Source organism: Heptranchias perlo, chromosome 9 (assembly GCF_035084215.1).
Source record: "Heptranchias perlo isolate sHepPer1 chromosome 9, sHepPer1.hap1, whole genome shotgun sequence".
NCBI classification, from domain to species: Eukaryota; Metazoa; Chordata; class Chondrichthyes; order Hexanchiformes; family Hexanchidae; genus Heptranchias; species Heptranchias perlo.
Window position 1 is genome coordinate 83,903,706 of NC_090333.1, and position 25,026 is coordinate 83,928,731.

The following is a 25,026-nucleotide window of genomic DNA, read 5'->3' on the forward strand; positions in this document are numbered from 1 at the left end:
AAATTAAAAAATGAGTGATGTGGGAGCACAATGAGACAGTGTGTTGCAGTGGAACACGGGGAACAGGAGGAGGCCATTCAGCCCATCGAGCCTGTTCTGCCATTCAATCAGATCATGGCTGACCTGCATCTTAACTCCATTTACCCGCCTTAGTTCCCTATCCCTCGATACCCTTACCCAACAAAAATCTATCAATTGCAGTCTGGAAAGCTCCTATTGACCCCCAGCATCCACAGCCATTTGGGGGAGAGAGTTCCAGATTTCCACTCCCCTTTGTGTGAAGAAATGCTTCCCTCCTCATCCTCCGTGACTGTGACTGTGGGAAACTATCCCTCCTCATCCTCCGTGACTGTGGGAAACTATCCCTCCTCATCCTCCGTGACCGTGGGAAACTATCCCTCCTCATCCTCCGTGACCGTGGGAAACTATCCCTCCTCATCCTCCGTGACTGTGGGAAACTATCCCTCCTCATCCTCCGTGACTGTGACTGTGGGAAACTATCCCTCCTCATCCTCCGTCACTGTGGGAAACTATCCCTCCTCATCCTCCGTGACTGTGGGAAACTATCCCTCCTCATCCTCCGTGACCGTGGGAAACTATCCCTCCTCATCCTCCGTGACTGTGGGAAACTATCCCTCCTCATCCTCCGTGACTGTGGGAAACTATCCCTCCTCATCCTCCGTCACTGTGGGAAACTATCCCTCCTCATCCTCCGTGACCGTGGGAAACTATCCCTCCTCATCCTCCGTGACCGTGGGAAACTATCCCTCCTCATCCTCCGTGACTGTGGGAAACTATCCCTCCTCATCCTCCGTGACTGTGGGAAACTATCCCTCCTCATCCTCCGTGACTGTGGGAAACTATCCCTCCTCATCCTCCGTGACTGTGGGAAACTATCCCTCCTCATCCTCCGTCACCGTGGGAAACTATCCCTCCTCATCCTCCGTGACCATGGGAAACTATCCCTCCTCATCCTCCGTGACCATGGGAAACTATCCCTCCTCATCCTCCGTGTCTGTGGGAAACTCTCCCTCCTCATCCTCCGTGACCGTGGGAAACTATCCCTCCTCATCCTCCGTGACCATGGGAAACTATCCCTCCTCATCCTCCGTGTCTGTGGGAAACTATCCCTCCTCATCCTCCGTGACTGTGGGAAACTCTCCCTCCTCATCCTCCGTGACCGTGGGAAACTATCCCTCCTCATCCTCCGTGACCATGGGAAACTATCCCTCCTCATCCTCCGTGTCTGTGGGAAACTATCCCTCCTCATCCTCCGTGACCGTGGGAAACTATCCCTCCTCATCCTCCGTCACTGTGGGAAACTATCCCTCCTCATCCTCCGTCACTGTGGGAAACTATCCCTCCTCATCCTCCGTCACTGTGGGAAACTATCCCTCCTCATCCTCCGTGACCGTGGGAAACTATCCCTCCTCATCCTCCGTGACTGTGGGAAACTATCCCTCCTCATCCTCCGTGACTGTGGGAAACTATCCCTCCTCATCCTCCGTGACCGTGGGAAACTATCCCTCCTCATCCTCCGTGACTGTGGGAAACTATCCCTCCTCATCCTCCGTGACCATGGGAAACTATCCCTCCTCATCCTCCGTCACTGTGGGAAACTATCCCTCCTCATCCTCCGTGACTGTGGGAAACTATCCCTCCTCATCCTCCGTGACTGTGGGAAACTATCCCTCCTCATCCTCCGTGACCATGGGAAACTATCCCTCCTCATCCTCCGTGACTGTGGGAAACTATCCCTCCTCATCCTCCGTGACTGTGGGAAACTATCCCTCCTCATCCTCCGTCACTGTGGGAAACTATCCCTCCTCATCCTCCGTGACCATGGGAAACTATCCCTCCTCATCCTCCGTGACTGTGGGAAACTATCCCTCCTCATCCTCCGTGACTGTGGGAAACTATCCCTCCTCATCCTCCGTGACCGTGGGAAACTATCCCTCCTCATCCTCCGTCACTGTAGGAAACTATCCCTCCTCATCCTCCGTGACTGTGGGAAACTATCCCTCCTCATCCTCCGTCACTGTGGGAAACTATCCCTCCTCATCCTCCGTGACCGTGGGAAACTATCCCTCCTCATCCTCCGTGACTGTGGGAAACTATCCCTCCTCATCCTCCGTCACTGTGGGAAACTATCCCTCCTCATCCTCCGTGTCTGTGGGAAACTATCCCTCCTCATCCTCCGTGTCTGTGGGAAACTATCCCTCCTCATCCTCCGTGACCGTGGGAAACTATCCCTCCTCATCCTCCGTGACTGTGACTGTGGGAAACTATCCCTCCTCATCCTCCGTGACTGTGACTGTGGGAAACTATCCCTCCTCATCCTCCGTGACTGTGACTGTGGGAAACTATCCCTCCTCATCCTCCGTGACTGTGGGAAACTATCCCTCCTCATCCTCCGTGACCGTGGGAAACTATCCCTCCTCATCCTCCGTCACTGTGGGAAACTATCCCTCCTCATCCTCCGTGACTGTGGGAAACTATCCCTCCTCATCCTCCGTGTCTGTGGGAAACTATCCCTCCTCATCCTCCGTGACTGTGACTGTGGGAAACTATCCCTCCTCATCCTCCGTGACTGTGGGAAACTATCCCTCCTCATCCTCCGTGTCTGTGGGAAACTATCCCTCCTCATCCTCCGTGTCTGTGGGAAACTATCCCTCCTCATCCTCCGTGACCGTGGGAAACTATCCCTCCTCATCCTCCGTGACCGTGGGAAACTATCCCTCCTCATCCTCCGTGACTGACCGTGGGAAACTATCCCTCCTCATCCTCCGTGAATGTGGGAAACTATCCCTCCTCATCCTCCGTGACTGTGACTGTGGGAAACTATCCCTCCTCATCCTCCGTGACTGTGGGAAACTATCCCTCCTCATCCTCCGTGACTGTGACTGTGGGAAACTATCCCTCCTCATCCTCCGTGACTGTGACTGTGGGAAACTATCCCTCCTCATCCTCCGTGACTGTGGGAAACTATCCCTCCTCATCCTCCGTGACCGTGGGAAACTATCCCTCCTCATCCTCCGTGACTGTGGGAAACTATCCCTCCTCATCCTCCGTGACCGTGGGAAACTATCCCTCCTCATCCTCCGTGACTGTGGGAAACTATCCCTCCTCATCCTCCGTGACTGTGGGAAACTATCCCTCCTCATCCTGTGTGACTGTGGGAAACTATCCCTCCTCATCCTCCGTGACCGTGGGAAACTATCCCTCCTCATCCTCCGTGACTGACTGTGGGAAACTATCCCTCCTCATCCTCCGTGACTGTGGGAAACTATCCCTCCTCATCCTCCGTGACTGTGGGAAACTATCCCTCCTCATCCTCCGTGACTGTGGGAAACTATCCCTCCTCATCCTCCGTGACCGTGGGAAACTATCCCTCCTCATCCTCCGTGACTGTGGGAAACTATCCCTCCTCATCCTCCGTCACTGTGGGAAACTATCCCTCCTCATCCTCCGTGACGTGGGAAACTCCCTCCTCATCCTCCGTGACTGTGGGAAACTATCCCTCCTCATCCTCCGTGACCGTGGGAAACTATCCCTCCTCATCCTCCGTGACTGTGGGAAACTATCCCTCCTCATCCTCCGTGACTGTGGGAAACTATCCCTCCTCATCCTCCGTGACTGTGGGAAACTATCCCTCCTCATCCTCCGTGACTGTGGGAAACTATCCCTCCTCATCCTCCGTGACTGTGGGAAACTATCCCTCCTCATCCTCCGTGACCGTGGGAAACTATCCCTCCTCATCCTCCGTGACTGTGGGAAACTATCCCTCCTCATCCTCCGTGACTGTGGGAAACTATCCCTCCTCATCCTCCGTCACTGTGGGAAACTATCCCTCCTCATCCTCCGTGACTGTGGGAAACTATCCCTCCTCATCCTCCGTGACCGTGGGAAACTATCCCTCCTCATCCTCCGTGACTGTGGGAAACTATCCCTCCTCATCCTCCGTGACTGTGGGAAACTATCCCTCCTCATCCTCCGTGACTGTGGGAAACTATCCCTCCTCATCCTCCGTGACCGTGGGAAACTATCCCTCCTCATCCTCCGTGACTGTGGGAAACTATCCCTCCTCATCCTCCGTCACTGTGGGAAACTATCCCTCCTCATCCTCCGTGACCGTGGGAAACTATCCCTCCTCATCCTCCGTCACTGTGGGAAACTATCCCTCCTCATCCTCCGTGACCGTGGGAAACTATCCCTCCTCATCCTCCGTGACTGTGGGAAACTATCCCTCCTCATCCTCCGTCACTGTGGGAAACTATCCCTCCTCATCCTCCGTGACTGTGGGAAACTATCCCTCCTCATCCTCCGTCACTGTGGGAAACTATCCCTCCTCATCCTCCGTCACTGTGGGAAACTATCCCTCCTCATCCTCCGTGACTGTGGGAAACTATCCCTCCTCATCCTCCGTGACTGTGGGAAACTATCCCTCCTCATCCTCCGTGACTGTGGGAAACTATCCCTCCTCATCCTCCGTGACCGTGGGAAACTATCCCTCCTCATCCTCCGTGACTGTGGGAAACTATCCCTCCTCATCCTCCGTGACCGTGGGAAACTATCCCTCCTCATCCTCCGTCACTGTGGGAAACTATCCCTCCTCATCCTCCGTGACCGTGGGAAACTATCCCTCCTCATCCTCCGTCACCGTGGGAAACTATCCCTCCTCATCCTCCGTGACCGTGGGAAACTATCCCTCCTCATCCTCCGTGACCGTGGGAAACTATCCCTCCTCATCCTCCGTGACCGTGGGAAACTATCCCTCCTCATCCTCCGTGACCGTGGGAAACTATCCCTCCTCATCCTCCGTGACCGTGGGAAACTATCCCTCCTCATCCTCCGTGACTGTGGGAAACTATCCCTCCTCATCCTCCGTCACTGTGGGAAACTATCCCTCCTCATCCTCCGTGACTGTGGGAAACTATCCCTCCTCATCCTCCGTGACCGTGGGAAACTATCCCTCCTCATCCTCCGTGACCGTGGGAAACTATCCCTCCTCATCCTCCGTGACCGTGGGAAACTATCCCTCCTCATCCTCCGTGACCGTGGGAAACTATCCCTCCTCATCCTCCGTCACCGTGGGAAACTATCCCTCCTCATCCTCCGTGACCGTGGGAAACTATCCCTCCTCATCCTCCGTGACCGTGGGAAACTATCCCTCCTCATCCTCCGTGACTGTGGGAAACTATCCCTCCTCATCCTCCGTGACTGTGGGAAACTATCCCTCCTCATCCTCCGTGACTGTGGGAAACTATCCCTCCTCATCCTCCGTGACTGACTGTGGGAAACTATCCCTCCTCATCCTCCGTGACTGTGGGAAACTATCCCTCCTCATCCTCCGTGACCGTGGGAAACTATCCCTCCTCATCCTCCGTCACTGTGGGAAACTATCCCTCCTCATCCTCCGTGACTGTGGGAAACTATCCCTCCTCATCCTCCGTGACTGACTGTGGGAAACTATCCCTCCTCATCCTCCGTGACCGTGGGAAACTATCCCTCCTCATCCTCCGTGACTGTGGGAAACTATCCCTCCTCATCCTCCGTCACTGTGGGAAACTATCCCTCCTCATCCTCCGTGACTGTGGGAAACTATCCCTCCTCATCCTCCGTGACTGTGGGAAACTATCCCTCCTCATCCTCCGTGACTGACTGTGGGAAACTATCCCTCCTCATCCTCCGTGACTGTGGGAAACTATCCCTCCTCATCCTCCGTCACTGTGGGAAACTATCCCTCCTCATCCTCCGTGACTGTGGGAAACTATCCCTCCTCATCCTCCGTGACTGTGGGAAACTATCCCTCCTCATCCTCCGTGAGTGTGGGAAACTATCCCTCCTCATCCTCCGTCACTGTGGGAAACTATCCCTCCTCATCCTCCGTCACTGTGGGAAACTATCCCTCCTCATCCTCCGTGACTGTGGGAAACTATCCCTCCTCATCCTCCGTGACCGTGGGAAACTATCCCTCCTCATCCTCCGTGACTGACTGTGGGAAACTATCCCTCCTCATCCTCCGTGACTGTGGGAAACTATCCCTCCTCATCCTCCGTGACCGTGGGAAACTATCCCTCCTCATCCTCCGTGACTGTGGGAAACTATCCCTCCTCATCCTCCGTGACCGTGGGAAACTATCCCTCCTCATCCTCCGTGACTGACTGTGGGAAACTATCCCTCCTCATCCTCCGTGACTGTGGGAAACTATCCCTCCTCATCCTCCGTCACTGTGGGAAACTATCCCTCCTCATCCTCCGTGACTGACTGTGGGAAACTATCCCTCCTCATCCTCCGTGACTGTGGGAAACTATCCCTCCTCATCCTCCGTGACCGTGGGAAACTATCCCTCCTCATCCTCCGTGACTGTGGGAAACTATCCCTCCTCATCCTCCGTGACTGTGGGAAACTATCCCTCCTCATCCTCCGTGACTGTGGGAAACTATCCCTCCTCATCCTCCGTGACTGTGGGAAACTATCCCTCCTCATCCTCCGTGACTGTGGGAAACTATCCCTCCTCATCCTCCGTGACTGACTGTGGGAAACTATCCCTCCTCATCCTCCGTCACTGTGGGAAACTATCCCTCCTCATCCTCCGTGACCGTGGGAAACTATCCCTCCTCATCCTCCGTGACTGTGGGAAACTATCCCTCCTCATCCTCCGTGACTGTGGGAAACTATCCCTCCTCATCCTCCGTCACTGTGGGAAACTATCCCTCCTCATCCTCCGTGACCGTGGGAAACTATCCCTCCTCATCCTCCGTGACTGTGGGAAACTATCCCTCCTCATCCTCCGTCACTGTGGGAAACTATCCCTCCTCATCCTCTGTGACCGTGGGAAACTATCCCTCCTCATCCTCCGTGTCTGTGGGAAACTATCCCTCCTCATCCTCCGTGTCTGTGGGAAACTATCCCTCCTCATTCTCCGTCACTGTGGGAAACTATCCCTCCTCATCCTCCGTGACTGTGGGAAACTATCCCTCCTCATCCTCCGTGTCTGTGGGAAACTATCCCTCCTCATTCTCCGTCACTGTGGGAAACTATCCCTCCTCATCCTCCGTGACTGTGGGAAACTATCCCTCCTCATCCTCCGTCACTGTGGGAAACTATCCCTCCTCATCCTCCGTGACTGTGGGAAACTATCCCTCCTCATCCTCCGTGACTGTGGGAAACTATCCCTCCTCATCCTCCGTGTCTGTGGGAAACTATCCCTCCTCATCCTCCGTGTCTGTGGGAAACTATCCCTCCTCATCCTCCGTGACTGTGGGAAACTATCCCTCCTCATCCTCCGTGACTGACCGTGGGAAACTATCCCTCCTCATCCTCCGTGACCGTGGGAAACTATCCCTCCTCATCCTCCGTGACTGTCTGTGGGAAACTATCCCTCCTCATCCTCCGTGACCGTGGGAAACTATCCCTCCTCATCCTCCGTGACTGTGGGAAACTATCCCTCCTCATCCTCCGTGACCGTGGGAAACTATCCCTCCTCATCCTCCGTGACTGTGGGAAACTATCCCTCCTCATCCTCCGTGACTGTGGGAAACTATCCCTCCTCATCCTCCGTGACCGTGGGAAACTATCCCTCCTCATCCTCCGTGACTGTGGGAAACTATCCCTCCTCATCCTCCGTCACTGTGGGAAACTATCCCTCCTCATCCTCCGTGACTGTGGGAAACTATCCCTCCTCATCCTCCGTGACTGTGGGAAACTATCCCTCCTCATCCTCCGTGTCTGTGGGAAACTATCCCTCCTCATCCTCCGTGTCTGTGGGAAACTATCCCTCCTCATCCTCCGTGACTGTGGGAAACTATCCCTCCTCATCCTCCGTCACTGTGGGAAACTATCCCTCCTCATCCTCCGTCACTGTGGGAAACTATCCCTCCTCATCCTCCGTGACCGTGGGAAACTATCCCTCCTCATCCTCCGTGACTGTGGGAAACTATCCCTCCTCATCCTCCGTGACCGTGGGAAACTATCCCTCCTCATCCTCCGTCACTGTGGGAAACTATCCCTCCTCATCCTCCGTGACCGTGGGAAACTATCCCTCCTCATCCTCCGTGACTGTGGGAAACTATCCCTCCTCATCCTCCGTCACTGTGGGAAACTATCCCTCCTCATCCTCCGTGACCGTGGGAAACTATCCCTCCTCATCCTCCGTGACTGTGGGAAACTATCCCTCCTCATCCTCCGTGACTGACCGTGGGAAACTATCCCTCCTCATCCTCCGTGACTGACCGTGGGAAACTATCCCTCCTCATCCTCCGTCACTGTGGGAAACTATCCCTCCTCATCCTCCGTGACTGACCGTGGGAAACTATCCCTCCTCATCCTCCGTGACCGTGGGAAACTATCCCTCCTCATCCTCCGTGACCGTGGGAAACTATCCCTCCTCATCCTCCGTGACCGTGGGAAACTATCCCTCCTCATCCTCCGTGACTGTGGGAAACTATCCCTCCTCATCCTCCGTGACCGTGGGAAACTATCCCTCCTCATCCTCCGTGACTGTGGGAAACTATCCCTCCTCATCCTCCGTCACTGTGGGAAACTATCCCTCCTCATCCTCCGTGACCGTGGGAAACTATCCCTCCTCATCCTCCGTGACCGTGGGAAACTATCCCTCCTCATCCTCCGTGACCGTGGGAAACTATCCCTCCTCATCCTCCGTCACTGTGGGAAACTATCCCTCCTCATCCTCCGTGACCGTGGGAAACTACCCCTCCTCATCCTCCGTGATCGTGGGAAACTATCCCTCCTCATCCTCCGTGACTGTGGGAAACTATCCCTCCTCATCCTCCGTGACTGTGGGAAACTATCCCTCCTCATCCTCCGTGACTGTGGGAAACTATCCCTCCTCATCCTCCGTGACTGTGACTGTGGGAAACTATCCCTCCTCATCCTCCGTGATCGTGGGAAACTATCCCTCCTCATCCTCCGTGACTGTGGGAAACTATCCCTCCTCATCCTCCGTGACTGTGGGAAACTATCCCTCCTCATCCTCCGTGACTGTGGGAAACTATCCCTCCTCATCCTCCGTGACTGAGGGAAACTATCCCTCCTCATCCTCCGTGACTGTGGGAAACTATCCCTCCTCATCCTCCGTGACTGTGGGAAACTATCCCTCCTCATCCTCCGTCACTGTGGGAAACTATCCCTCCTCATCCTCCGTGACTGTGGGAAACTATCCCTCCTCATCCTCGGCCCCCTCCTATTTCTCATCTACGTGCTGTGACATCATCCGAAAACACGACGTCAGATTCCACATGTACGCTGACGACACTCAGCTCTACCTCACCACCGCCTCCCTCGACCCCTCCACCGCCTCTGCAGACCAATTGGTTCTTGTCCGCACCGTTCTGAGCCACACAGTCGTGGATTAGAGTGAAGAACACAAACCTACAGTCTGTGAGAACACGAATTGCCTGTCGCTTTGAAGCAAAAGCAACCAGTCTTTAAGGGGAGAGAGTTCCAGATTTCCACTCCCCTTTGTGTGAAGAAATGCTTCCTGACATCACCCCTGAACGGCCTGGCTCTAATTTTAAGTTTATTCCCCCTTGTTCTGGATTCCCCCCCACCAGAGGAAATAGTTTCTCTCTATCTATCCCATCAAATCCTTTTAACATTTCAAACACCTCGATCAAAACACCCCTCAATTTTCTATATTCAAGGGAACGAACACAAGCCCAGTCAATGCAACCTGTCGTCATAATTGAACACTTTAAGCCCCAGTATCATTCTGGCGAATCTGTGCTGTATCCACAAGATGCCCCAGAATAAAAACACATAGGTTTCCATTTAATTTGTGATCACAGCCTCTACTCAATGCCAGCTGCTCTCATGTGGCTCCTGGTGACCAGCTGGACATGGTTTAACAGGGTCAGAGTGAATCGTCCACAACATCTCAACTGCTGTCTCATTCCAACTCCTGCAAAATACCGGGCAGAAAACGTGTTCAGGTGTAAAATCTCAGGACAGAGAAAACTCTTGATTCCTGAATCCCAGGAGGGCTGTGAGCTGCATCCAAGGCATATTGACTGGCAGCGGATCTGCTCAACTGTGGCTAGGTCTTTGTACCTTGGAGATATGCTCTTCATCCAGTGAGAGAGAGAGAGAGAGGAAGGCAATTCTATCAACTGAATCCATGTAAAATGTGCCTCGAGTTCCATCAAGTCAAAGGCAGCTGCTGACCTTTGGCTGAACTCACCATTCTGGGATATGGAGTGCACTTGGGGCCAGTGAGATAGATGGTTCAATTCCAACTCTCATCAACTGGGTGATTGGCGCCAGCAAAATGGCTGCCAATATTAGTCCCAAGACTGAAGAGGAATGTTCTGTTGAAAACCTGCGTCCTGGAGCCAGGAAAGAGACCATTACGTAGAATGTACAGAAACGGCCCATTCGGCCAACTGGTCTATGCTGGTGTTTATGCTCCACACGAGCCTCCTCCCCCCTTACTTCATCGAACTCTACCATGATCTAACGAGATCAGCAATGATATAAAATTGAATGGTGGAACAGGTTCGAAGGGCTGAATGGCCTCCTCCTGTTCTGAGGTCATGATGACCTGAGTGATCCGAAGTCAGTCTGGTGCCAGTGAGACCTGACTCATTTGAAACCGAGCACCTATGAAGGGCAAGGCCCTTAAAGACTCCAGGTTAAGCAGAATCCCAGTGTAGCGGAGTGGGGTCAGAATAGGGGAATGAGATCAGTATCGGGGGAGTGGGGTCAGTATAGGGGGATGAGATCAGTATCGGGGGAGTGAGATCAGTATAGGGGGAGTGGGGTCAGTAAAGGGAAGTGGGGTCAGTATAGGGGGAGTGGGGTCAGTATAGGGGAATGAGATCAGTATAGGGGGAGTGGGGTCAGTAAAGGGAAGTGGGGTCAGTATAGGGGGAGTGGGGTCAGAATAGGGGAGTGGGATCAGTATCGGGGAGTGAGGTCAGTATAGGGGGAGTGGGGTCAGTATCGGGAAGTGAGGTCAGTATAGGGGAGTGGGGTCATTATAGGGGAGTGAGGTCAGTATAGGAGAGTGAGGTCAGTCTGGGGAGTGAGGTCAGTATAGGGGAGTGAGGTCAGTATAGGGAGTGAGGTCAGTATAGGGGAGTGAGGTCAGTATAGGGAGTGAGGTCAGTATAGGGAAGTGGGGTCAGTCTAAGAGAGTGAGGTCAGTCTAGGGAGTGAGGTCAGTATAGGGAGTGAGGTCAGTATAGGGGAGTGGGGTCAGTATAGGGGAGTGGGGTCAGTATATGGGAGTGGGGACAGTATAGGGGAGTGGGGTCAGGATAGGGAGTGAGGTCAGTATCGGGGAGTGAGGTCAGTATAGGGACTGAGGTCAGTATAGGGGAGTGAGGTCAGTATAGGGAGTGAGGTCAGTATAGGGGAGTGAGGTCAGTATAGGGGAGTGAGGTCAGTATAGGGACTGAGGTCAGTATAGGGGAGTGAGGTCAGTATAGGGGAGTGGGGTCAGTATAGGGGAGTGGGGTCAGTATAGGGGAGTGAGGTCTGTGTAGGGGAGTGAGGTCAGTCTGGGGGAGTGAGGTCAGTATAGGGGAGTGAGGTCAGTACAGGGGAGTGGCGTCAGTCTAGGGGAGTGGCGTCAGTCTAGGGAGTGAGGTCATTCTCGGGGAGTGAGGTCAGTATAGGGAGTGGCGTCATTCTAGGGCAGTGAGGTCAGTATAGGGACTGAGGTCAGTATAGGGGAGTGAGGTCAGTCTAGGGGAGTGGCGTCAGTCTAGGGGAGTGAGGTCAGTCTAGGGGAGTGAGGTCAGTATAGGGACTGAGGTCAGTATAGGGGAGTGAGGTCAGTCTAGGGGAGTGGCGTCAGTCTAGGGGAGTGAGGTCAGTATAGGGGAGTGAGGTCAGTATAGGGAGTGAGGTCAGTCTAGGGGAGTGGGGTCAGTTTAGAGGAGTGAGGTCATTCTAGGGGAGTGAGGTCAGTCTAGGGGAGTGGCGTCAGTCTAGGGAAGTGAGGTCAGTATAGGGAGTGAGGTCATTCTAGGGGAGTGAGGTCAGTCTAGGGGAGTGAGGTCAGTATAGGGAGTGAGGTCAGTATAGGGGAGTGAGGTCAGTATAGGGGAGTGGCGTCAGTCTAGGGGAGTGAGGTCAGTATAGGGGAGTGAGGTCAGTATAGGGAGTGAGGTCAGTCTAGGGGAGTGGGGTCAGTTTAGAGGAGTGAGGTCATTCTAGGGGAGTGAGGTCAGTCTAGGGGAGTGGCGTCAGTCTAGGGAAGTGAGGTCAGTATAGGGAGTGAGGTCATTCTAGGGGAGTGAGGTCAGTATAGGGGAGTGGGGTCAGTATAGGGGAGTGGGGTCAGTCTAGGAGAGTGGCGTCAGTCTAGGGGAGTGGCATCAGTATAGGGAATGAGGTCATTCTCGGGGAGTGAGGTCAGTATAGGGAGTGAGGTCAGTATAGGGGAGTGAGGTCAGTCTAGGGGAGTGGCGTCAGTCTAGGGGAGTGAGGTCAGTATAGGGGAGTGGGGTCATTATAGGGGAGTGAGGTCAGTATAGGAGAGTGAGGTCAGTCTGGGGAATGAGGTCAGTATAGGGAGTGAGGTCAGTATAGGGGAGTGAGGTCAGTATAGGGAGTGAGGTCAGTATAGGGGAGTGAGGTCAGAATAGGGAGTGAGGTCAGTATAGGGAGTGAGGTCAGTATAGGGGAGTGAGGTCAGAATAGGGAGTGAGGTCAGTATAGGGAGTGAGGTCAGTATAGGGGAGTGGGGTCAGTATAGGGGAGTGGGGTCAGTATATGGGAGTGGGGTCAGTATAGGGGAGTGGGGTCAGTATAGGGAGTGAGGTCAGTATCGGGGAGTGAGATCAGTATAGGGACTGAGGTCAGTATAGGGGAGTGAGGTCAGTATAGGGAGTGAGGTCAGTATAGGGGAGTGAGGTCAGTATAGGGGAGTGAGGTCAGTATAGGGACTGAGGTCAGTATAGGGGAGTGAGGTCAGTATAGGGGAGTGGGGTCAGTATAGGGGAGTGAGGTCAGTATAGGGACTGAGGTCAGTATAGGGGAGTGAGGTCAGTATAGGGGAGTGAGGTCAGTATAGGGGAGTGAGGTCAGTATAGGGGAGTGGGGTCAGTATAGGGGAGTGAGGTCAGTATGGGGAGTGAGGTCAGTATAGGGGAGTGGCGTCAGTCTAGGGGAGTGAGGTCAGTATAGGGGAGTGAGGTCAGTCTAGGGGAGTGGGGTCAGTTTAGAGGAGTGAGGTCATTCTAGGGGAGTGAGGTCAGTCTAGGGGAGTGGCGTCAGTCTAGGGAAGTGAGGTCAGTATAGGGAGTGAGGTCATTCTAGGGGAGTGAGGTCAGTATAGGGAGTGAGGTCAGTATAGGGGAGTGGGGTCAGTATAGGGGAGTGAGGTCAGTATGGGGAGTGAGGTCAGTATAGGGGAGTGGCGTCAGTCTAGGGGAGTGAGGTCAGTATAGGGGAGTGGGGTCAGTATAGGGGAGTGGGGTCAGTATAGGGACTGAGGTCACTATAGGGGAGTGAGGTCAGTATAGGGGAGTGAGGTCAGTATAGGGAGTGAGGTCAGTATAGGGGAGTGAGGTCAGTATAGGGGAGTGGGGTCAGTATAGGGGAGTGGGGTCAGTCTAGGAGAGTGGCGTCAGTATAGGGGAGTGGGGTCAGTATATGGGAGTGGGGTCAGTGTAGGGGAGTGGGGTCAGTATAGGGAGTGAGGTCAGTATAGGGAGTGAGGTCAGTATAGGGGAGTGAGGTCAGTATAGGGAGTGAGGTCAGTATAGGGGAGTGGGGTCAGTATAGGGGAGTGGGGTCAGTCTAGGGGACTGAGGTCAGTATAGGGACTGAGGTCAGTATAGGGGAGTGGGGACAGTCTAGGGGAGTGAGGTCAGTATAGGGACTGAGGTCAGTATAGGCGAGTGGGGACAGTCTAGGGGACTGAGGTCAGTATAGGGACTGAGGTCAGTATAGGGGAGTGGGGTCAGTATAGGGGAGTGAGGTCAGTATAGGGGAGTGAGGTCAGTGTCGGGGAGTGGGGTCAGTATAGGGGAGTGGGGTCAGTATAGGGGAGTGGGGTCAGTGTAGGGGAGTGAGGTCAGTGTCGGGGAGTGGGGTCAGTATAGGGGAGTGGGGTCAGTATAGGGGAGTGGGGTCAGTGTCGGGGAGTGGGGTCAGTATAGGGGAGTGGGGTCAGTATAGGGGAGTGGGGTCAGTATAGGGGAGTGGGGTCAGTGTAGGGGAGTGAGGTCAGTGTAGGGGAGTGAGGTCTGTGTAGGGGAGTGAGGTCAGTCTGGGGGAGTGAGGTCAGTGTAGGGGAGTGAGGTCATTCTAGGGGAGTGAGGTCTGTGTAGGGGAGTGATGTCAGTCTGGGGGACTGAGGTCAGTATAGGGGAGTGAGGTCAGTATAGGGGAGTTGGGTCAGTCTAGGGGAGTGAGGTCAGTGTATGGGAGTGGGGTCAGTATATGGGAGTGGGGTCAGTGTAGGGGAGTGGGGTCAGTATAGGGAGTGAGGTCAGTATAGGGAGTGAGGTCAGTATAGGGAGTGAGGTCAGTATAGGGGAGTGAGGTCAGTATAGGGAGTGAGGTCAGTATAGGGGAGTGGGGTCAGTATAGGGGAGTGGGGTCAGTCTAGGGGACTGAGGTCAGTATAGGGACTGAGGTCAGTATAGGGGAGTGGGGACAGTCTAGGGGAGTGAGGTCAGTATAGGGACTGAGGTCAGTATAGGGGAGTGGGGTCAGTATAGGGGAGTGAGGTCAGTGTCGGGGAGTGAGGTCAGTGTCGGGGAGTGGGGTCAGTATAGGGGAGTGGGGTCAGTATAGGGGAGTGGGGTCAGTATAGGGGAGTGAGGTCAGTGTCGGGGAGTGGGGTCAGTATAGGGGAGTGGGGTCAGTATAGGGGAGTGGGGTCAGTGTAGGGGAGTGAGGTCAGTGTAGGGGAGTGAGGTCTGTGTAGGGGAGTGAGGTCAGTCTGGGGGAGTGAGGTCAGTGTAGGGGAGTGAGGTCATTCTAGGGGAGTGAGGTCTGTGTAGGGGAGTGAGGTCAGTCTGGGGGACTGAGGTCAGTATAGGGGAGTTGGGTCAGTCTAGGGGAGTGAGGTCAGTGTACGGGAGTGGGGTCAGTATATGGGAGTGGGGTCAGTGTCGGGGAGTGAGGTCAGTATAGGGGAGTGGGGTCAGTTTAGAGGAGTGAGGTCATTCTAGGGGAGTGAGGTCAGTATAGGGGAGTGGGGTCAGTGTCGGGGAGTGAGGTCAGTATAGGGGAGTGAGGTCAGTAAAAGCGAGAGTGGTCAGTATCGGGGAGTGGGATCAGTATCAGCGGTGAGGTCAGTAAGGGGGAGTGGGTCAGTACAGGGGAGTGAGGGCAGTGTTGGGAGTGAGGTTAGTTTAGGGGAGTGTGGTCAGTATAGGGGAGTGATGTCTGTAAAAGGGAGTGAGGTCAGCACAAGGGAGTGAGGTCAGTACAGGGGAGTGAGGTCAGTGCAAGGGAGTGAGGTCAGTACAAGGGAGTGAGGTCAGCACAAGGGAGTGAGGTCAGTACAGGGGAGTGAGGTCAGTACAGGGGAGTGAGGTCAGTACAAGGGAGTGGGATGAGTATCAGGGAGTGAGGTCAGTACAGGGGAGTGAGGTCAGTACAAGGGAGTGAGGTCAGTACAGGGGAGTGGGATGAGTATCAGGGAGTGAGGTCAGTACAAGGGAGTGAGGTCAGCACAAGGGAGTGAGGTAAGTACAGGTGATGAGGTCAGTCCAAGGGAGTGGGATGAGTATCAGGGAGTGAGGTCAGTACAGGGGAGTGAGGTCAGTATAGGGGAGTGAGGTCAGTACAAGGGAGTGAGGTCAGTATAGGGGAGTGAGGTCAGTATAGGGGAGTGAGGTCAGTATAGGGGAGTGAGGTCAGTACAAGGGAGTGAGGTCAGTACAGGGGAGTGAGGTCAGTACAAGGGAGTGAGGTCAGTACAAGGGAGTGGGATGAGTATCAGGGAGTGAGGTCAGTACAGGGGAGTGAGGTCAGTATAGGGGAGTGAGGTCAGTACAAGGGAGTGAGGTCAGTATAGGGGAGTGAGGTCAGTATAGGGGAGTGAGGTCAGTATAGGGGAGTGAGGTCAGTACAAGGGAGTGAGGTCAGTACAGGGGAGTGGGATGAGTATCAGGGAGTGAGGTCAGTACAGGGGAGTGAGGTCAGTACAAGGGAGTGAGGTCAGTACAAGGGAGTGGGATGAGTATCAGGGAGTGAGGTCAGTACAGGGGAGTGAGGTCAGTACACTGGGCCTGTGGAGGAAAGGGTCCATTTTACTGGAGGGGCTCCCCTACGTTGCAGAGGGCCCAGTAGGATGGAGACAGCCCAGTATAATGGAACCAGGTATGTGTCTCTGTTCTGTTGTGGTTCCTTTTGACAACGCAAGCATTCATCTGAGAAAATTGTGGTTTGTGATTCGAATTTCTTTGTCTAGCCTGGTACAGCTGGATCCCTTGCTATCCAGGTCTCTCAAGTCCCTTGTTTCCCAGCTGAATGTCTTAATTTAGCTCCGTGACAGACTGTATGGAATTAAAATCATAAGGGCATGGGAGCTGGTAAATTGAATCCCGGGTCTCTCCTAATATGCTTGTGACTGCTGGGGGTCAGCTTTAATGAGCTGCTGTCACAAGACCTTGGATGTTGTCTTCTCGCAGGATCAGCTGAAACGAATCTGGATGTTATTAACTGAAGGATATGGGGTTAAGGAAGAGGAATTCAGTCTAACGGTGACACTCTGCTCCCCCACCAGAGTGGGCCAGCTGGCAATAATTGACCCAATCATTTTGCACAAACCCAATTTCCTCTCAGACAGAGAGTGCGGTCTGACTGCAGTCAAGATGTTTCAACTCTCAATCCTCTCAACATTGCATTTCATTTAACATATCTGAGACTGCAATCAAACAGAAACTCATTCCAAAATATACATCTGTTGTGGGTTTGAACACAATTCTATGGTGGAACTGAAAGTCCATATTGGGTGAAAGCTATTGTTATGAACTCTTTAAAGAAAGACTTGCATTTCACGACCTTAAGACATCCCAAAACGCTTTGCAGACAATGAAATACTGCTGAAGTGTAGTCACTGTTGTAATGTCGGAAACGCGGCAGCCAATTTGCGCACAGCAAGATCCCACAAACGGCAATGAGATAAATGACCAGATAATCTGTTTTGATGAATTTGTAAACAATTTTACAACACCAAGTTATAGTCCAGCAATTTTATTTGAAATTCACAAGCTTTCGGAGGCTTCCTCCTTCCTCAGGTAAATTCACCTGAGGAAGGAGGAAGCCTCCGAAAGCTTGTGAATTTCAAATAAAATTGCTGGACTATAACTTGGTGTTGTAAAATTGTTTACAATTGTCAACCCCAGTCCATCACCGGCATCTCCACATCATTGATGGAATTTGGTTGAGGGATAAATATTGGCCAGGACACCGGGGAGTGGGGTGGGGGGGAATCTCCCCTGCTCTTCTTCAAATAGTGCCATGGGATCTTCTATGTCCACCTGAGAGGGCAGACGGGGCCTCGGCTTAACGTCTTATCCAAAAGACGGCACCTCCGACAGTGCAGCACTCTCTCAGTACTGCACTGGGTGTGTCAGCCTGGTTAGTACGTAGCACACAAACTGTGAGATACTTTTCTTTCTTTCCAACTTTGTCCTCTCCCAATGGCATTGACTGACACGGGGCACAGTTCCATGGGCACGGGCAGTCCTCTGGTACATTGTGCCAGCTGCCATTCTTAGTCTGTAAACGTAGACATTGAATGTCAGCAACCTACTTGTCTGTGGAGGGCACTAGATCTGAGACCCAGCCTGTTCTCATCCACGATCAATACATACCCCTTTCAAAGGGGTCACGGATAATGATCAGTAGCTAACTCAGCACATCCGATCGAACCTGGGACTTTGTCAATCTACATAGCTCAGTATCACACTGGGCAGTGCACGTCCGCACTAAGGCATCGAGAGAACCAAATACAGGGTTCAACACAAAACAACGGTGTGTTTAAAAAAAAAAGTCATTATCACGGTTGCATTCACTTGCTAGCTCGCCAGGTCCAGCCGTGCCACCGGGGATTCCAAAGACACCACCGCATCTATCACACCACCATTAGAAGCAGCAACACAGAGGCACCTGCAGCAGCTTCAATTCACAGCACTGCCATCTCCACTCTGTGGCACTGTCAGTGGTAGCTGGTCATCTTTCAATGCTCAAAGGTGAAGCTGGGTAAGAAAGCAGTGCAAATCAGCCTCCTGCCCTCAGGAGGAGAGTTCTGCTGCACCGAAAGGACGTGCAGTAAGACACGCAAGATCTGAAGCTGCACACTTATTTGCACAGTGACACGACTGACGTGTAAGGAGTTGGGTGTGCACGGGCAAGCAGTCCTTGCAAGGCTCTCGAACGCAGTTACACGAGGTGCTCGCGTTTCAACCGTGGCTCAGTGGGTAGCTCCCTTCACCTCTGAGTCAGAAGGTCGTGGATTCAAGTCTCACTCCAAGAGACTTGAGCACAAAATCCTGGCCGACACTCCCAGTGCAGTACTGAGGGAGAGCTGCACTGTCGGAGGTGCCGTCTTTCAGGTGAGATGTTAAACCGAGACCCCGTCTGCCCTCTCAGTTGGATATAAAAGATCCCACGGCCACTGTTTTGAAGAACAGCAGGAGAGATCTGCCTGGTGTCCTGGCCAACATTTATCCCTCGACCAACATCAGTGAATTTTATTTTAAATTCACAAGCTTTCGGAGGCTTCCTCCTTCGTCAGGTGAACGATGTGAAAATGAAATCCCCGAAATGAAATCGCATTTATAATTCACAGAACAATGCTTGGTGAGTACAGACAGTTTTTTCAACTGCCCGTTGCCAAGGCAATCAATGTGCAGACAGACAGGTGTTACCTGCCAGGTCTCAGAATATACAAATCACCAAAAAAAAACAACAAACAAAAAAAAACAGAGATAGAGAGGTAGAAACATAGAAAAGACAGCAACTGACCCGTTATATTAAAAACAGATAACATTTGTTCGCTGGTGGGGTAACGAGAGGACACCACCCACCAGGTGCATGGTTCATACTCCTGTGACTCGGCCAACGTTGTCTACCTCATACGTTGCAGGAAAGGATGCCCCAGAGCATGGTACATTGGCGAGACCATGCAGACGCTGCGACAACGGATGAACGGACACCGCGCAACAATCGCCAAACAGGAGGGTTCCCTCCCAGTCGGGGAACACTTCAGCAGTCATGGACATTCAGCCACCGACCTTCGGGTAAGCGTACTCCAAGGCGGCCTTCGAGACACACGACAACGCAAAATCGTCGAGCAGAAATTGATAGCCAAGTTCCGCACCCATGAGGACGGCCTCAACCGGGATCTTGGGTTCATGTCACGCTACACGTTACCCCACCGGCGAACAAATGTTATCTGTTTTTAATATAACGGGTCAGTTGCTGTCTTTTCTATGTTTCTACCTCTCTATCTCTGTTTTTTTTTGTTTGTTGTTTTTTTTTTGGTGATTTGTATATTCTGAGACCCGGCAGGTAACACCTGTCTGTCTGCACACTGATTGCCTTGGCAACGGGCAGTTGAAAAAACTGTCTGTACTCACCAAGCATTGTTCTGTGAATTATAAATGCGATTTCATTTCGAGGATTTCATTTTCACATCGTTCACCTGACGAAGGAGGAAGCCTCCGAAAGCTTGTGAATTTAAAATAAAATTGCTGGACTATAACTTGGTGTTGTAAAATTGTTTACAATTGTCAACCCCAGTCCATCACCAACATCAGTGAAAACAGACTATCTGGTCATTGTCACGTTGCTGTTTGTGGGACCTTGCTGTGCGTAAAATGGCTGCTGTGTTTCTTACTCCTCAAAAAGTAATGAATTGGCTGTAAAGTGCTTTGGAACATCCTGAGGTTGTGAAAGGCGCTATAGAAATGCAAAATCTTTCTCTTTCCTTTCCTCACAAAAGAATACTCCGCTTTACTTACTACACTGTGGCTGCTCTAATCGAGGAAGTGCTGGCGTGCACCCTAGATCAGCCGGTAACATTCTATAAGACCATAAGAGATAGGAGCGGGATTAGGCCATTCGGCCCCTCGAGCCTGCTCCGCCATTCAATGAGATCACGGCTGATCTGATTTTTACCCCAACTCCACTTTCCCGCCTTTTCCCCATATCCTTTGACTCCCTTGCTGATCAAAAATTTGTCTAACTCAGCCTTGAATGTATTCAATGACTCATTCTGGATGCAGAGGTGCACCAAAGGACAGCAGATCAAATCCCCTGTGATACCGTGGAAGAAGCTAGGAGCATGAAACCTCAGGGTTGTGGTCAAGGTGGAGTGTGCCAATGAGATGAGACAATTCAATGACCATCTCCCCAGGTGACTGTAGTGATATCCAGTTGGTCCCTGAGGCAGTAGGTTCGTTCCCACGGGCACCTGGCGCCATGTTCTGCGAGGGTTCTATACAGTCTTTCAGTCCTCTGCCCAGCTACGAACACTGGCAACGCTGCTCATGCTGTACAGAGGGGTGCTCGATCCTTCATGAGACACACAGGGAGCCTTGGGGACTACAAGTAAAGTTTGAAGCCACGTCCCCCTTCATTTACACACCTCTCAAGTTACTGGGGGTTATTTACACCTTCGTGGCTTGGGAGCTGAACTGTGGACCGATGGAGGTGAAATTCAGCGGGTTCTGTAGCAGGTGGGCGGCCGATCCGCTCTGCCAGTTTACCCGGTCCCCGTGAAAACGACAATGATCCACCCTGATACCGGTGGCTTTCGGTTATTCAGCAACGGGGCAACAGGCCTTTTCAAACCTCAAGGCCTCAGAAATTCAAACTGGATAAACCAGCGAGTAAGAAGCACAAGTTAAGACTGAGCCACCTGAGCTTCGAGGTCCAGGTTAGTCGGGCTCAGGGCGGCAGCTTGGGCATCCCCACTGTAAGCTGAGCAGCGGAGGGTCCCTGCACTTCCGTTACCTTAAAGCCACTTGAAAGTAAGGGCAGACAATGACTGGAGTATGGAGTATAGAGACCAGCGCTGCTAGAGCCATCGATGTTACAAACAGGCCGTCACATTCCTGCTGCCGGCAATAAAAGATTCCCGCTCCAATTTGGAGTCGCCACAGAATTCCAACTTCAGTAGTTGCTGCTGCCGGGTCAATCTTCCCAAATCCCCACCCTCTCCCCGCCCCCGCCAGGTTTACAGTCGATGGGACAGGGCACAGCAGCGAGGAACTTACAAGTCACCCAGTGTCCCAAAAAAAGCTATAGGAAGTGAAGCTTAGCCTAGAAACAGACTTGACAAAGATTTCCGAACATCTAGAATCTTGGCGCATATCCTTCTATTCTCACCTTCCATACCCTAAACTTCCCAGCCTGTGCTTGCGGGTTGGACAGTAACACGGTAACACCCAAACACCTCCTCACGTGAAACTTACTGGGGCTGAGTTTCAGCCTTGGCACCTGGTGGCACGGAATGCACGCCCGCTCTCGAACCCGCCCGGCTTTCCCTCCGCTGATTTAACCGGTTGAATCACCGCCCAGCCGTGGCAGCTGAAAATGGCCCCCACTGTGCCTAAGGATGGAATCCCTTATACCGAAGTACTGCGTACTGCAGCACGACCTGTCGCTCAGTGCACAGCAATCTACTTACGTGCAACAGGAGAACAGCGGCGAGGAAGGACTGACCCTGGCAATAACCAATGTCCTCATCGTGCACAGAGTACGCCTGCGGAGAAGAAAGGACAGCAATGAAAACCGAGGCTCAGCTGCAAGCTGCACCAGCATTGCTCCTGTGTCCATCAGGATCATCCCAACAAGAGGAGCTCCCAGTTTAATGGAATGGTGCGTTTTCAACAGGGATCCTTATCGTTTTTAAATGAAGGGGGTGCACTGTCCCCTCATCTCTCCACAGAATATTTTGTTTTACCAGCACGCTAATTAAAATCACTAAAATTCCAGCAATTCTGACAGCTAGGGCCAACCTTAATTTTCTCTTTTTTTTTTACCTGCAGTGGTGTTTTTATTGTAAATAAACACTTTGTTTCATGAGGCAACCATTACACATCTAAACAGCAAAGCAGCCAAACCTTTAACAATTAGTAGCTGAGGTCAGTGCATAGTTTCGCTCCGAATTGTGTAAAGAGAAAGATGGCCCACTACTGGTGTAAGCTGTACATGTTAACAGGGTGTTTGCAGACAGCACACCTGCCCATACTTGTACAGGGGTTTTATACACCTTGGGGTTTGCACAGCTCGGACAATAGTGTGCAGGGGTAGTCTATCCTTTCTGGGGAATTGCTGAGACAATTTGCATTTTTATAGCACCTTTAATGTAGGAAAACGTCCCGAGTCACGTCACAGAGGTGTAATCACACAAAAATGGACGACAAGCTAAACAACACGATATTAAGAGGGGTGACCAAAAGTTTGGTCAGAGAGGTGGGTTTGAAGGAGCGTAGTAGATGAGGAGAGGGAAGTGGAGAGGCAGAGGGGTATGGGGAGTGTCACTGTCCTTGTGCACTGGGGATAGGGTGGTAGTGTGTTTCTGACTTCTGTGCAGCATCCACTTGCCTCTCCCTGTGCAGGACCATGTTACAGAGGTTATTGTGTCAGACTCCAGACTGTTTGGTATCTAATCAGTCTCAATCACTAAGGAATCAGCCGTGGTTCAGTGGTTGCACGCTCGCCTCTGAGACAGAAGGTTGTGTGCTTAGGCCCCATCTTGAGCACATAATCTAGGCTGACACTTCAGTGCTGTACTGAGGGAGTGCTGCATTGTCGGAGGGGACGACTACACTTCAAAAGTATTTCATTGGCTGTCTTTGGGAAGCAGCCACCTTCATGCATGGACTGTGTGCAGGGCCCCTCAACCCTGTCACTCCACATTCGGTTGTGTCTTTGACTTCTTTATAGTTGACTCTTAAGGAAGTTTACAAAGCTACTGACGACGTTGAATTTTTATGAACAGACCACCAACACAGCAACAAATCCCACTTTGTTTGAAACACATTCATGAGGATTTTAACGACGGGCCTTTCTCTCTGTAGAACGATTGCAAAGAACTGCTCATTCTGTGTCTCTGTGCAAATGGAGGGGAGAACACTCAGTAAGTAACGTAGAAGCACTTTACCAAAGACCAAGCATCATTAAAGGCCGATCTAAGTTATATATCATTGCTGCGCTGTCACAACCTCTTCAGAATTGCAGTGGCCCCTCATCAATTCACGGATACCAGTGCTCCAAGCAAAGGCTCGATCCCTTGAGAGTGCAGGCACACATTACTGAGTCAGAATGCATATCCAAATCGGTCACATCAAGCTGCTACTTAGCAAATGGTTGATGTACTGATCGATTATGATGGTCAGACATCTTATGTTAACCGTGATGCTAAACCATTATAAAACACTGCTCAGGCCTCAGCTAGAGTATTGTGGCCAATTCTGGGCACCAGGCCTTAGAGAGGGTGCAGAGGAGATTCACTAGAATGGTACCAGGGATGAGGGACTTCAGTTATGTGAAGAGTCTGGAGAAACTAGGGTATTTTCCTTACAGCAAAGAAGGTTAGGGGGAGATTTAATTGAGGTGTTCAAAATCATGAAGGGTTTTGATAGAGTAAATAAGGAGAAACTGTTTCCAGTGGCAGAAGGGTTGGTAACCAGAGGACACAGATTTAAGGTTATTAGCAAAAGAACCAGAGGTGAGATGAGGAGAATTATTATTTCACAGCGAGTTATTATGATCTGGAATGCGCTGCCTGAAAGGGTGGTGGAAGCAGATTCAATAATAACTTTCAAAAGGGAATTGGATAAATACTTCAAGGGGAAAAATATACAGGGCTACGGAGAAAGAGCAAGGGAGTGGGACTAATTGGATAGCTCTTTCAACGAGCCAGCACAGGCGCGATGGGCCAAATGGCCTCCTTCTGTGCTGTCTCATTTTATAGGAAAAGAACTTCAGCAAAGTATAGGGGTTGGGGCTGATATGCATACTGGGAATATGACATATAGAGATACTACATGGGAGAGTGTCTCATACTTACAGTATAGGAGAGTGTTACAAATTCAGGTCTGCTGGAGGCTCCTTCGTGGGTTTAGTGGTGTCAGTTGCCCCCGTACGTGGTCTGAGTGTCTTATGGGAAGGACTCACACTGCCCCATATCTAATTTTACGATCGCGTAACCCAGGGACATTACAACAGTAGCCGCTTTTGAGCTGAACGGAATATTTGTGTCTTTCACACGCACACTTCTTCAATCTCTCCAAAGGCAGACTGAGCAAACACTGGGAGAGATGGGGTCTGATACGAAACGTTGAGCTGCTTTATTTCACCGTAAGGTGAACAACCACTGAGTCCGGACTCACTTCATTCAATCCACACAACTTATCTTTGCATAATAATACAAAATAAAGAACACGGCATGCTGGCCCACAATGGTGGGCCATTTTACTTGACTTAAACAGCATGCTTTCTGATTATCCTCCGGTATTTCTGAACCTTTTCGCCTCAGCAAAGCTCAAATCAAACCTCAATGTACTCTCAGCCTTCATGTTCCAAAAAGTCTCTTTCCCATCTGTTCACACACATAGACGTAGGGATGAAAGGACTTGCCAACACAATGGGTGAGAGACTGTTTTCAATTACCCAGACAAGCTAACACATTGCTTATTGTTTATTTTCTTGGGAAAACAACTTTCATTCCAAAAATTAAGCATCTTTCATCCAGGAGTCTTTTATTTTAAAACTTGTGAGAATGCATTTTGATAAAAAAGAAACATTAAAAGTACCTTTATCTTTAACAATTCATTTTTGTGGGGAAAATGACCAAAAAACCCTGAGACGAGACAGCGTGTGTAACATAAACAGATAATATATAGGAGAGAGTAAAATAAACAGATAATATATAGGAGAGAGTAAAATAAACAGATAATATATAGGAGAGAGTAACATAAACAGATAATATATAGGAGAGAGTAAAATAAACAGATAATATATAGGAGAGAGTAAAATAAACAGATAATATATAGGAGAGAGTAAAATAAACAGATAATA

The 25,026-nt window shown here is 51.6% G+C and overlaps 1 protein-coding gene across 1 annotated transcript in view; it reads right to left on the reverse strand.

Moving 5' to 3' along the window:
• rabgap1l (RAB GTPase activating protein 1-like) overlaps positions 1-25,026 on the reverse strand; it is a 550,110-nt gene that overhangs the window by 169,245 nt on the left and 355,839 nt on the right. Inside the window, exon 15 of the mRNA XM_067990829.1 lies at positions 21,629-21,703. Coding sequence (XP_067846930.1) covers positions 21,629-21,703 — 75 coding nt within the window. The remainder of the gene's footprint in view (positions 1-21,628; positions 21,704-25,026) is intronic.